Here is a 13,508-nt window from a genome sequence, read left to right on the forward strand (position 1 = left end):
TCCACAAAAAAAGCACCACATCACAATGCATTAACCGTCCATCACCCAGCTTTTTCTATCACTCGTTGACGTTATGCTTGTCTTTGACCCCGTACAGCACTCCGCTATAGAAACATCATATACATACATACATTTCAATGTGCACTTCAGTTCTCGGTTTTTCCACTCAGCTAGAACACGCGTCACTCATGAGCATGCTTTCTGTCTCTATCCACCACCACACCCAGATATGACATGTAATGTGGCCTCTGACCGGTGATGTCGTCATGCGGGTCATCTCCTGGTCGGTGGTCGGCCCGGGCCATGCTGTGCAGGTTGTACTGAACGATGCTGTAGGTAGCAGTGGAGGGGTCCTGGAAGGCAACAACCAGCAGTGATGCCATTGTGCACATGTGCACCACAGGGTAGGAGCAGTAAAATGTATTTTCGAGGCTCAGGGCCTCATCAGCATACGGGAAGACGCGCCACACCTTGATGGTGAGGTCTGAACCTGTGGAGAAGGTGGAGGAAAGTCAAAGGTGTGATACATGGGAGAGGAGGGCGTTTGAAGGTAAGGACAAGGTGACAAGGTAAAAGATGGCTCTGTGTGGTCTTGAAAAGGTCTTTAAACACTCTAGCAAGGAGGACTGCTTGTAGATTAAGCGTGTATGTACTAATTGTCTGTAGGAGGACGTTACTGCTAATTAGAGAAAGCAGAGAGGTTATTACACAATGTCATTTTGATCTTGAACAAAAGCCAGATTACTGATTTTGGAAAAAATATTTTTTTCCAAGTGGCATCATGTAAACACTGTCATTAAAAGGTCAGCTGTTGTCCATGCATCAACGTGGCATATTCATTATCTGAAAAAATTGCAAATCCAATGTGATATTAGGTATTACGGGGCAGATTTACAAGAAAGCAACGTATCTGTAGAGAAGCGTCACATTCCCTACGCCACCCCCTTGTGCCACCATGGATGCACTGTATTTACAATACGGTGCACCATGGCGCAAGGATTGAAAGATGCGTCAGAAATTCTGACGCATGCATTGGCCCAAAAGTCACACATTGCTGGAGTCGTGTCGCAAGCACGACGCAATAACAGCAATGCATGGGGAGGCCTATCCTCATTGTGCTGCGTCACTCCTTACGCCTTCTCTAACTAGGTGTAAGGTTTGATACAGTGGCATCCTAAAAGTGGCGCAGTGAAATCTTATAGATTTCACTGCGTCCCTTCTACGAGGCTTTTTTTGCGTGAGAACGTCCACCCTGCATACATTATATCTGACCCAGGTATAATGTGCACAGGGCTTTACAACCTGGAACATTTCCCTAGATGCGTCACGTTGTAATTGGGTTGCATTTTTACGCCGCCGCTGCGTCACAAAAAGTGACGCAACAACGCACAAAAATGACGCAAGGGACTCGTAAATCTGCCCCTACATGTTTATGATACTAGCAGTCACAGCATTCTGTCCTCTTTTAATGAACATAGTGGTGCATTCTAAATGTAAATAATGTTCTTCCTTCGCATGATCTATCTCCTCATTGCTCACAGCGGTAATCTAATCCCATGTTTAGTGTCACCGTGGCCAAGCAGAACTCACCAGCAGAGATGATGTAGTGGTTCTGAGGGCTGGAAATGACCCCGGTCACCCTTCTGAAGTCGTGGGCCTTGACCTGGCACTGTGTCCGCAAGGAGTGCCACTCAAGCACGCTCAGGGTGCCATCATCACACCCCACAATCAGCAGGTATCTGGTAAAAGAGAAGTGCTGTCAGTCATAAAGTCGAGCAGCAAAGGACAACTGGCCACAAATATTTACTAGTGATTCATTCTCACCCTATGCAGAGAGCACAGGGACCCCAGACTTGATGAATGTGTTAGTTAAACATGTGCAGAAGCTTCAAGTTCACCACACTGGAGGTCCCAAAGGTGGCTAAACAATGTGACCGGGCAGAACCGAGGTCTGGGACAAGGAGGCAATGCAGAAGAGTCCAGCCAGTGGAAGGTAGGAAAAGGAAGTTTTTCACCACTGTGCAGAACTTTAAGAACTTACCTTATCCGCCCTTATTATGGCCCAACTGGCAGGACACAATCTTCAAGGCAAGATGAAATCCTAGAAAAGCATAACAAGTAACATATGCTCCTTCGGATTCATTTGGATATAATAATTTCTAGGATTCCTTGGTGAGTGCTAACCAACATCTCTGACTGAAGACGTACAGCAATTGAACGACGACAAAAACGATAAATGCACATGGAATATATATAGTGATCACACTGACAAATGCTTTTTAGAACCCCCACATTTCTTGGTTGAAGAATATACTGTCTACAAATAACGCATAACCACGTAACAAAGGTGTCGACATTTCAACCCACAATACAACTTCCTCAGGACTTCCTCAGGACACGCAATAGGTAGCAACCTACGTTCTTCAATTTTAGATAACAGTGTTGTGATCTCTCATCTACTAGGTATGTATTCAACAAAGGATGTCTCTTAGAGACCATGGTTAATAGGAGATCTTTGTCTGCCTAGCAGCGTGTCCGTTTTCTTAATGGCCCTGAAACATCTAACAAAGCATGGCGGCACTGAAAATCACCATCCCAACATAGCCGCCCCAGGAGCTGCAATAGGGCAATACTCCTACAACCTCCCAGCATGATTAGTCTGTTCAGAGTCCCTTTAAAGATGGACTCTTGTACAAACTGGGTGCACTATAGATCTACTCACCACTCTTTGTGCTTTTTGAAGCTTGGGCCACTTACATTCATTGTATATGCGTTTGTAGGATCTTGTACTGTTAGCTGAATGTTGTTTTGATTATTTGTACATTCCAAAGTAACGGTGTATATATGTGTGTGTGTGTTTGTCTGTGTGAGAGATCGAGATAGCGAGAGAGAGAGAGAGAGAGAGATGTTTCTACCCATAAATCGTAGATGTGTATGATTGCTATGATAAAAGCAAACTGGCCCTTCAGGTATCTGAATTGTCCTTTTTAGGTCTCGCCTGAGACAGCGCTTTAGCGCTGTTCTGGCGAGACTTATAGTAAGCACTTTTGGAAGTGCAAACGAGTGCTTTCAGGCCGCCAACTACTGTGCATGTGTGCCGGGCGCGCGCACCATTTGGCAGCCTGAAAGCACTCGTCTTTCACTTTCGCCTGTCACACAGCCCGCTGTTGTTTCCAACCTCCCCTTGAACAGCGTGAGCAGAAAGGCCACAACAGTCCCGAGTCAGCCTCCCCCTCCCAGATGGCATCGGCTGCGAGGACTCTGTAGCTCAGCCTTCTGCTTCCCCCTGCCCCCCTCCCATGCTGCCTTCGGACAGTATCAGCAGAGAGGCCACGCAGCACAGCCCTCTTCTGCCCCCTCAACCACCACCTTCGGACAGCATCAGCAGAGAGGCCTCGCAGCCCAGCTGTGTTCTGCCCCCCACCCCGCCTTTAGACAGCATCAGCAGAGAGGCCGCAACAGCCCCCCCCCCCCTCCACGCCACCTTCAGACCGCATCAGCGGAGACGCATAGATGCCAAGGTTTCATATTGCTTGTGTATGACATTTTCATAACTTCACTTTAATTCTGAGTGGCATTCAGCGATTATGGGTGACACTTTGTTGCAAGCAAAATGAAGACGAGGGAAACATATACATCAGAAATTACCTGTCTTTTTCAAAAATAAATTGACTGCTAAAGGTGACATTCGACATCTTGAAATCGTAAATAATAAAAAAAAAAGGCAAGGCATACACGTGCATACGTCATCACACTGGGCCGCCACTTATTTTTGCTGGTCTGTCCCTTTTACATCCATCTGTCCTCTTTGACCCCCGCGCCTCTTACATTGTCCCGCTGTTTCTGCCGCTCTTATATCCACATCACAAAATTCTGATGCCGCAGGGACGCACACATATACCGCAGCAACTCAAATGGACTTGGGAACCTGCATATCCAAGCAATACCTGGTCCCCGTCAGAATTTTTAATGAGCAACACCAATATGCTTACTGATCTGTGAAAGTTAAGTGCATTAACGCATTTAATAACATGAAGCCCACATGAGTCTTCTAAACCTGAACAACAAATACATAACCTACATGGACCACCATGATGCGTCCATAGATTGTTTTTGCATTGCAATAATAAATATATAAAGTATGACAACACAACGTGACACCAAAATATATATCAGTAGCTTTGGGAGCAGCTTCACCCTGACTATGCTTTTTACAAGTATCCCCGGCCTCCAGCATGTAACTCTACCTTTCTCTAACTCTCTTTTCAATCTCCATCTCATTCTCTTTCTCTCTCTCTTCACTCTACCTCACACTTGTATACGCAGATAACTCTAACTATCTCTATGTAGCAACTCGCTCTCCCTTTCTATCATTTTCGCACTTGCTCTCACATAAGTAAAATACATTTCCATTACAACGCCAATAACTCTAACTCTAAAAAAATGCGAGACCTATTGCATTGCAAATGCTTGTTGCTTCTGGGCTCTCACAAGGCCTCCATACCATGCCATTCTGCACTGTGCCCTTAATGAGTGCACTTTGCAAGTCTGTTTGTGTGGTATGTACCTTTGTCAAGTAGGGACCCTTCATCTACGTCAGGGCAAGAGAGTTTACACGCTGTAGATAACCCCCGCTCATCCCCTTGGCAGCTTGGCACGAGCAGGCAGGCTTATCTCGGAGGCAGTGTGTTAAGCATTTGTGAACGCATACAGTAATATAGATGAACCACTACAAACGGACACCACACTGGGATGTATCAAAAATAAGTAAGCTTTAAATAATTAAAAGAAGACCTTAACGGCAAAATATTCCACAGTACGAATATGCTTTTTGGTTACTCAAAAATAGGCTTTAGCTTCAAGTGTCTCTTGCAACAGATAAGCCCAACGGGAGTTATCGCTTCAACGCACAAAAGAGTTCTCGGGGTACAGCCCGCCTGCGAGGAGCGCAGCGTCGGGCCCGGAGTCACAACTAGACTTTCTCGGGACAGTACCTCCAGGAAAACAAACAAAGGCTCTTCTCGGCATCAGGGAGCTGTGATGCGTGTGACACGTAGTAGCGACGGTTCCTTACTTCAGGGGAAAGCGATGCGGCAGGGCCCTGGATGCGGATGCAGACAGGGGGCTGCTTCGGCCCTTACCGGATGGGAGGTGACGTTACGGCAGTGTTGGCACCACAGGTCATTGCTGATGTCATTGAGTCAGTGAAAGGTTGGTTCACTCTTGTCGATGGTCGGCTCCCCCCAGATGGCGATCTCGGAGCCGGTGCACCACAGCGGCAGGCGTAGGTCTACAGGGCCAGTCGGAGCAGTGGTCACGGTCTCGTGCAGAAAGCGGCGTCATTGGCTGGCTTGAGTTGCAGAGTTCCTCTGTAGCAGCTGAAACCGCAGTTCCAGCCCTCGCTCAAACAGAAGAGGTGAGGTTGTTGGTATCCCTGCGTCTTCAGACAGGAGGCTAGCTCGACTCTAGCCCTTGGAGAATATTCGGCAAGATGATGAAAGTTTCTTCCTTGGTCCTTTCTACCTCTCCTTGGCACGAGAGACACTACCACATGCCAAACCACTACAGCTCTCTGGCAGAGGGGCAGTACATCTTCTGCAGTCTCCGGGTGATCTTCCTCGGCAGAGGGTCGTCTTGTTCGTTCCCAAAGTGATCCTAAAGTTCTGGGGTCAGAGCCCCAATATTTATACTCATACATCCCTTTGTCCTCGAGGGCAGAGGATCCTGTGCCCGGAACAAACCAGTTTCGGGTGCCTTCGACCAGGTGTGCTCTTCTTCTTTGTCGGAGCGGGCTAGGGTCTTCAGACGCTCCACAGGAAGTGGGGCCAGCACTGGGGAGATGCCCTGCTCTATTCAGATCCAGGTGCCTGCTCATCCCACTATTCTTGCAACGATCGGCCTAGGTGTCAAACATTGCGTAGATGCCTTTAGAGGAAGTTAGACTTCCTGGGGTTCATCGTTCACAAACTGTGGTAGAGCGGGGCCCTACTGAGGATACCACTGTTTATTCAGAAACTCCCTGAGTTCACAGTCACAAACTCTGACTGCCAGTTTACCTCCATTACCCAAAGAAGGTAGTGTATTTGATGTTCCCAGGTGTGAGTCAGCTGTCCCTGCGTGAGACCACTGTCTGCAGTCTGGAGAGACGGATTTGAAAGGGGAGGGAGGCTAGCGGTCACTGCGTGAGACCACTCTGCGCATTCTGGAGAGGGGGAGGGAGGTCAGCTGTCACTGCGTGAGACCACTCTGTGCGCATTCTGGAGAGGGGGAGGGAGGTCAGCTGTCACTGCGTGAGACCACTCTTTTGTGCAGCCCGGAACGAGGGTCACGTTGGGGGAGGGAGGGCCGCGTTCATTGGGTGAGTGCTGTCTGTGCGCAGTCAGGTCTGAGTGAGACCGTGAGAGGCCAGCGGTCACTGCGTGAAAGGGCAGTCACTCTGTTCCGTGGTACAGATGGGTGCAGACAGGTCTTCGAGAGGGAAAGGAGGAGTGACAGGCAGTTCATTCATCTATGTGTAAGTCTCATTCATTGATGCAGCCCTATTAAACTTTTATGCAGCCAGCCATCTTGGCCTTCCCCTCCTAAGGTTACTGGGCGGTCTCCCTGATGTAGTGTTTTAGCGCAGAATATCTGCAGCTACTCTGTATTTATTGTAACCCCAGGATTGAAAAGTCTTTTTGATGTCGTCCATGGCAGGATTTTAGCCCTACTTACTGGAGGCATTTCTCCTTTAAATGTCAATTTGGAGCTTTTTAATGAACATAACTTCTGTATTTAACATTTTAGTGCGCGCATGCCTTGGTTGTATTGTACTGGTACTATAATAAAGGGAAGCAACACATACGGTTACCTGTCTGAAGCCCTCGTTAAGTTGCTGCGACGCCACGGTGCCTGTAAATCAACAAGCATTTGCAATGCAATAGGTCTCGCATTTTCGCGAGTTTAAGCTATTGGCATTGTAAATGACAATTCCTTTTATTTATGTTTATAAAAACAAAAACAAAAATAAAAGGCATTGTTATTTGCAACGTCAATAGCTCAGACTTGCGTAAATGTGAGACCTATTGCATTGCAAATGCTTGTTCACACAGTCCCAACGGGAGACAGTCTGTAAATAGCGCACATATGAGAAAAGTTTTTTCTCCTTGCTCTCAAATGTGTGCGCCAGTCGTCCTTAACCAGTTTATTTCAAATTAATGAAGACTCCTCCAGTGTAAGTAAGTATCGACACGTTTCAGCCTGAGAATGTTGGCCTCTTCAGGACAAAAGAAAGACGGAGCACTGATGGAAGGGCAGACCGTCCGAAAAAAAATCCGCTATGTCCAATGCAATTTCTTCAAATGCAGGACACAGGCACTGCACGTGTAGTACTAAAACAGAGAGTTGCTGTAGGAGAGTAGGGTCTGCTTTCTATGTTCACCCCCACTTTTTGCTTTTGCTTTACTGGTTTTCGACTTAGATGTGGCTGTGGGCCTGCTAATCAGACCCACAGCCCTGCTGTTCTCTCTCTAAATTAATACTATGTACTTTAGGTGCATAACCCATTTGGATAGGATCACCTTATTGGCCCCTGTACAGAGTACCCTAGGTACCCAGGGCATAGGTGTACCCTAGGCCTACCAGGGGCTGCAGCATGTATTATGCCACCCCTGGCCTGGCCTTCCATTTTGACACAACTGGCTGATCACTCAGCTGGGGCAAGGTCGTGTAATCACCCCTTGCTTAGGTGTAGTATCCCTATACCTAACTTACATATAGACACATGTGTACCTATCAGTCACTCCTATGGCAGGCCTTGACAATCCTGGAGGCAGAGTGCTTGGTAACATGTGAGATGGTGCTCTAGCATGAGCTGAGCCTGTCTGCAGCTTTCGGAACCTTGTCCTTATAGCTGTTCTATGATATAGCCTACCATATACTCTTAAAGTGCCTTAATCTTAGACGGTTATGGTAACTATGGTTTGGCTTTATCGAAACATGTCGTGTAAGGTGTCTAACACTGTGGAATAATACCCCCATGCCATTTCTGGACATGAGAATATTATTCCCCCCTTCTAGAGGGAAAGACATGTTAAAATCATACTTCAACTGTTAGCCTCTGACCAAAGCCTCAGCATCACAAAATGGATGCTGCTGCCACGACACAAGTCTGACCTCCTGCAGCTGGGAGTGATCCCAGCCAGGGAGGCCTGGACAATAGGTTTCCTGCTTGGGGAGGTGCTAGCACCTCCCCAGACAGCCTTTAGTGTATTGGGGCAGGGTGGGCTGAAAGGAATGAGGCATGCCTGGGGCACACAAGGTGTTCCTTGCATAGTCCAGTTCAAACCGGCGCTGGGGCACTCCAGCCCCAGCTCTGGCGCGAAACTGGACAAAGGGAAGTGGGTGTAACCACCCCCTCCCAGGTCCCACCCATAAGGCGTGACCTAGCAGGTATCCCAGCCCCCCAGATTAGTATAAGAGTGGGAGTTGGGCCTCAAGACTTTAGATTATCCTGAACCTGCAAAACTGAACAGAAACTCTGGACCTTCGACATTCGACGAAAGAAGAAGACTGAAGAATCTCCCTTGTAGCCAAGGAGTGGCTACCCTGTGCAAACAGGCACCATCAAGAGACTACCCTTTGCTTTGCCCACGTTCTACGAGGAACCGACTGCAGAGCCTGACCAGAGCCTTGACTTCCAGACTTCTCCGACCCTGATCCACATCTGCAGCAGAGCTGAGATCCGTGGAGGCGACGAGCGACGTGGGACCGGCTACCTGGAAAAAGTGGCTAGTAACTTAAAGCGCAGCTTCTGAGGTACCCTCGAAGTTGTGCACCGGGGATTGAGAAGCCCCAACCCCAAGCACCATCTGCACCGAAGATCAGCCCCCCACACTCCACGAGTCCTGCGTGGGGCCCTTCTGCATTTTCCTGCTTGCCGCGTCTGTCCGGTTGCTTGCCCGCTGGCTAGTGGCCTTTGTGACGACGCACCCTGAAATCTTCTGCGCTGGTTTGGCTCCTCCAGACTGGCTCCCGCTTCTCTGCAAAGAAGAAGCACCCCAGACCTTCCTGGTCTGCACCAGAAGCAAGTCCTTCGTTCTTCGTGGGTTCCGCCTGCCAAGGCTTGGTGAGTCCTAGTCCAATTTCGCCGCCGCCGACAGCAAGAGCCTTCGTGGGACAGCTCGCCTCCTGGTCCTGGTCGTCCTCGATGCTTCCTGGTCCTCCTGGCTGCAGCGACAAGCTTCACCTTCACCTGCAATCTTCACGACATCGCCTGGTTCCTTCCTGGTTCCACGTGGTCACTGGCTAGTGACCTTGACTCTGTCCCTTCTGCTTGCAGGTTTCTTCTCTCCTTGATCCCAGCCTTGGGATCCACCGGACACTCTCCACTGACTGCCTGTCAGCATCTTTCTTCAGGCATCCATAGGAGTCGACGACGAAAACGACGCATCTTCACCCCTATGCACCCGCAGCCTGTGGGCTAGGTAACTTGGGTACTCCGGTGCTCATCAGGATAGTGACTATCCTAGTGTCTAGTTTTCAAGTCTCAACTTCCTAGCTACTCCGGAAGTGTCCTAAATCTACCGTTTTCTAAACTGTACTATTGCTATTGACTTTTACGCATTACGCGTGAGTGTTTCCACTCTGCACACGAATCCCGTGGGCCTCCCACTTCCTAACTAACGCTAGTGTAGTGTAGCCCCAGCGATTCCCTAGGCCTAGGCCTATTCTATTTCCGTGACAGTGGTTCTTATACCACTTACTTAGTATATGGTTTGCGTGGCCCCTAGGGCCTAACTGTATTACTTACCTGTGTGACTTAATGTATGCTTAAATAAGACTGTGTTGTACTTACCTCTAATCTCATAAAGAGTGCTGAGGGTTTGCTTAGAATAAATACACTTTATTTTATATATATATCTGTTGTGGTGTCCTTTCATTTGGTATTCAAGGGATTATATATGGTATCACAGCTGGCTTCACATGCCATTCAGAGTTTAGCCTAAGACTGCTCTTGTCCATGCTACCACTAGGATAGCTGGTCTATAAGGTTGACTTTACAACCAATCACCATAAGGGTATTTGGACTGATATAAGGTGTACACTAGAACTAGTGACATCATACATCAGGCCAACTTCTCACATTGGTGAGCAGCGGTTGGGATCTGAGCTTGCGGTTGTAATACCATTGTAATCTTGAGATACTAAATTGAAAGATCACACAGATATTGCCTAGGTACATATAACATAGATTATAATACTTAAGTCCTACTGGACTTTGTAGTTGTAGGTTGAAGGGAGTAACACACCCTGACTACAACTACTAGAGAGGTTTAGTAGATACAACTAGTGTAGGTAGGTGCACACACCACACCCTCACTAGATCATGTCTCTGAAAGGAGATCAAGTAGATGCTCTCTCAGGAGGATCAGGTCTGCAAAAGACCCCCTCTAGATATGATACCTTAACATTCCAGGAGATGAGACACTTGTGTACCTCCATAGGAATAAAACAGGGTGCAAACCCTACCCTCCTTCAGTTAAGACAACTTCTAGAGGAGTATGATACTCTTAGGGCATCTCAGGCAGGTGCCCTAGGCACAGAAGAGGGTCTACCCACCACAGATGAGTCAGATGGGGCTTCAGATGGAGAGGTAGACAGCCAGGGCCAAGTAGGAAGACTTAGCCAGGCTAACCTAAGTTTACATGGGAGTTTGCATGGGGTCCCCCCATACAGACCCACAAGTAGGCTTACACAGAGAAGCAGGAGGGACAGATCCCCTTCAAGGGAATCCATCCACTCCCATGTCTCTAGCATCTCTAATGCTTCCTCTCACAGGGGAATGACTTCACCTGAGAGAAAGGAGCATGCAGCCAGAATGAGGGAGGCTAATCTGAGGATTCAGAGGGAAGAACTTGCCCTTGCCAAAGAGAAGCTTGCTCTGGCTAGAGAACAAAAGTTAAGTGGGTTAGAACCCACTGGTGGCAGCAACATTCCTAGAGATAGAGACAGGCACTATGATAATAGAAACCTGAGCAAGATTGTCCCTCCCTACAAGTGTGGGGATGACATCCACAAATGGATAACTGCTTTGGAGAGAGCTTGCAAAGTACAGCAGGTACCCCAAAGTCAGTGGGCAGCTATCTTGTGGCTCTCCTTCTCTGAGAAAGGAAGAGACAAGCTCCTCACAGTTAGTGATGAGGATGCAGATAATTACACTGTCCTGAAGAGTGCTCTGATTGATGGGTTTGGCCTAACCACTGAACAATACAGGTTGTTGTTCAGGGATACCCAGAAGACACAGACTCAGGACTGGACTGACTTTGTAGATTGTGCCACTAAGGCTCTGGAAGGCTGGCTAATGGGAAGTAAGGTTAAGGACTATACAGGATTGTATAATTTGATCATGAGAGAACAAATACTTAACAACTGTCAAAACCAGCTATTGCATCAACACCTGATTGATTCTGATCTGACTTCTCCCCAAGAATTGGGAAAGAAGGCAGATAGATGGGTCAGGACTAGAGTGGGCCTCCCACTTCCTAACTAACGCTAGTGTAGTGTAGCCCCAGCGATTCCCTAGGCCTAGGCCTATTCTATTTCCGTGACAGTGGTTCTTATACCACTTACTTAGTATATGGTTTGCGTGGCCCCTAGGGCCTAACTGTATTACTTACCTGTGTGACTTAATGTATGCTTAAATAAGACTGTGTTGTACTTACCTCTAATCTCATAAAGAGTGCTGAGGGTTTGCTTAGAATAAATACACTTTATTTTATATATATATCTGTTGTGGTGTCCTTTCATTTGGTATTCAAGGGATTATATATGGTATCACAGCTGGCTTCACATGCCATTCAGAGTTTAGCCTAAGACTGCTCTTGTCCATGCTACCACTAGGATAGCTGGTCTATAAGGTTGACTTTACAACCAATCACCATAAGGGTATTTGGACTGATATAAGGTGTACACTAGAACTAGTGACATCATACATCAGGCCAACTTCTCACATTGGTGAGCAGCGGTTGGGATCTGAGCTTGCTGTTGTAATACCATTGTAATCTTGAGATACTAAATTGAAAGATCACACAGATATTGCCTAGGTACATATAACATAGATTATAATACTTAAGTCCTACTGGACTTTGTAGTTGTAGGTTGAAGGGAGTAACACACCCTGACTACAACTACTAGAGAGGTTTAGTAGATACAACTAGTGTAGGTAGGTGCACACACCACACCCTCACTAGATCATGTCTCTGAAAGGAGATCAAGTAGATGCTCTCTCAGGAGGATCAGGTCTGCAAAAGACCCCCTCTAGATATGATACCTTAACATTCCAGGAGATGAGACACTTGTGTACCTCCAGAGGAATAAAACAGGGTGCAAACCCTACCCTCCTTCAGTTAAGACAACTTCTAGAGGAGTATGATACTCTTAGGGCATCTCAGGCAGGTGCCCTAGGCACAGAAGAGGGTCTACCCACCACAGATGAGTCAGATGGGGCTTCAGATGGAGAGGTAGACAGCCAGGGCCAAGTAGGAAGACTTAGCCAGGCTAACCTAAGTTTACATGGGAGTTTGCATGGGGTCCCCCCATACAGACCCACAAGTAGGCTTACACAGAGAAGCAGGAGGGACAGATCCCCTTCAAGGGAATCCATCCACTCCCATGTCTCTAGCATCTCTAATGCTTCCTCTCACAGGGGAATGACTTCACCTGAGAGAAAGGAGCATGCAGCCAGAATGAGGGAGGCTAATCTGAGGATTCAGAGGGAAGAACTTGCCCTTGCCAAAGAGAAGCTTGCTCTGGCTAGAGAACAAAAGTTAAGTGGGTTAGAACCCACTGGTGGCAGCAACATTCCTAGAGATAGAGACAGGCACTATGATAATAGAAACCTGAGCAAGATTGTCCCTCCCTACAAGTGTGGGGATGACATCCACAAATGGATAACTGCTTTGGAGAGAGCTTGCAAAGTACAGCAGGTACCCCAAAGTCAGTGGGCAGCTATCTTGTGGCTCTCCTTCTCTGAGAAAGGAAGAGACAAGCTCCTCACAGTTAGTGATGAGGATGCAGATCATTACACTGTCCTGAAGAGTGCTCTGATTGATGGGTTTGGCCTAACCACTGAACAATACAGGTTGTTGTTCAGGGATACCCAGAAGACACAGACTCAGGACTGGACTGACTTTGTAGATTGTGCCACTAAGGCTCTGGAAGGCTGGCTAATGGGAAGTAAGGTTAAGGACTATACAGGATTGTATAATTTGATCATGAGAGAACAAATACTTAACAACTGTCAAAACCAGCTATTGCATCAACACCTGATTGATTCTGATCTGACTTCTCCCCAAGAATTGGGAAAGAAGGCAGATAGATGGGTCAGGACTAGAGTTAAGCAGAAAAACCAGAACCAGGGCGGTGATCAGAAAAAGGCAGACCAGAAGGGTAATGAGCAGAAACAAAAAGACCAGAAGTCTTCACCAGGCCCCCAAAAGGCTCAGGGGGAGGGTGGTTCCAAAAAGGAT

General features: G+C 47.5%; 1 protein-coding gene across 1 annotated transcript in view; it reads right to left on the minus strand.

Annotated features, from left to right (window-relative positions):
- The window catches only part of WDR97 (WD repeat domain 97), a 619,749-nt gene that overhangs the window by 448,861 nt on the left and 157,380 nt on the right, over positions 1–13,508 (minus strand). The window contains exons 8-9 of the mRNA XM_085604522.1: positions 1,591–1,739; positions 254–490 (exon numbers count right to left, since the gene is read on the minus strand). Coding sequence (XP_085460648.1) covers positions 254–490; positions 1,591–1,739 — 386 coding nt within the window. The remainder of the gene's footprint in view (positions 1–253; positions 491–1,590; positions 1,740–13,508) is intronic.

Source organism: Triturus cristatus, chromosome 5_1 (assembly GCF_964204655.1).
Source record: "Triturus cristatus chromosome 5_1, aTriCri1.1, whole genome shotgun sequence".
NCBI classification, from domain to species: domain Eukaryota; kingdom Metazoa; phylum Chordata; class Amphibia; order Caudata; family Salamandridae; genus Triturus; species Triturus cristatus.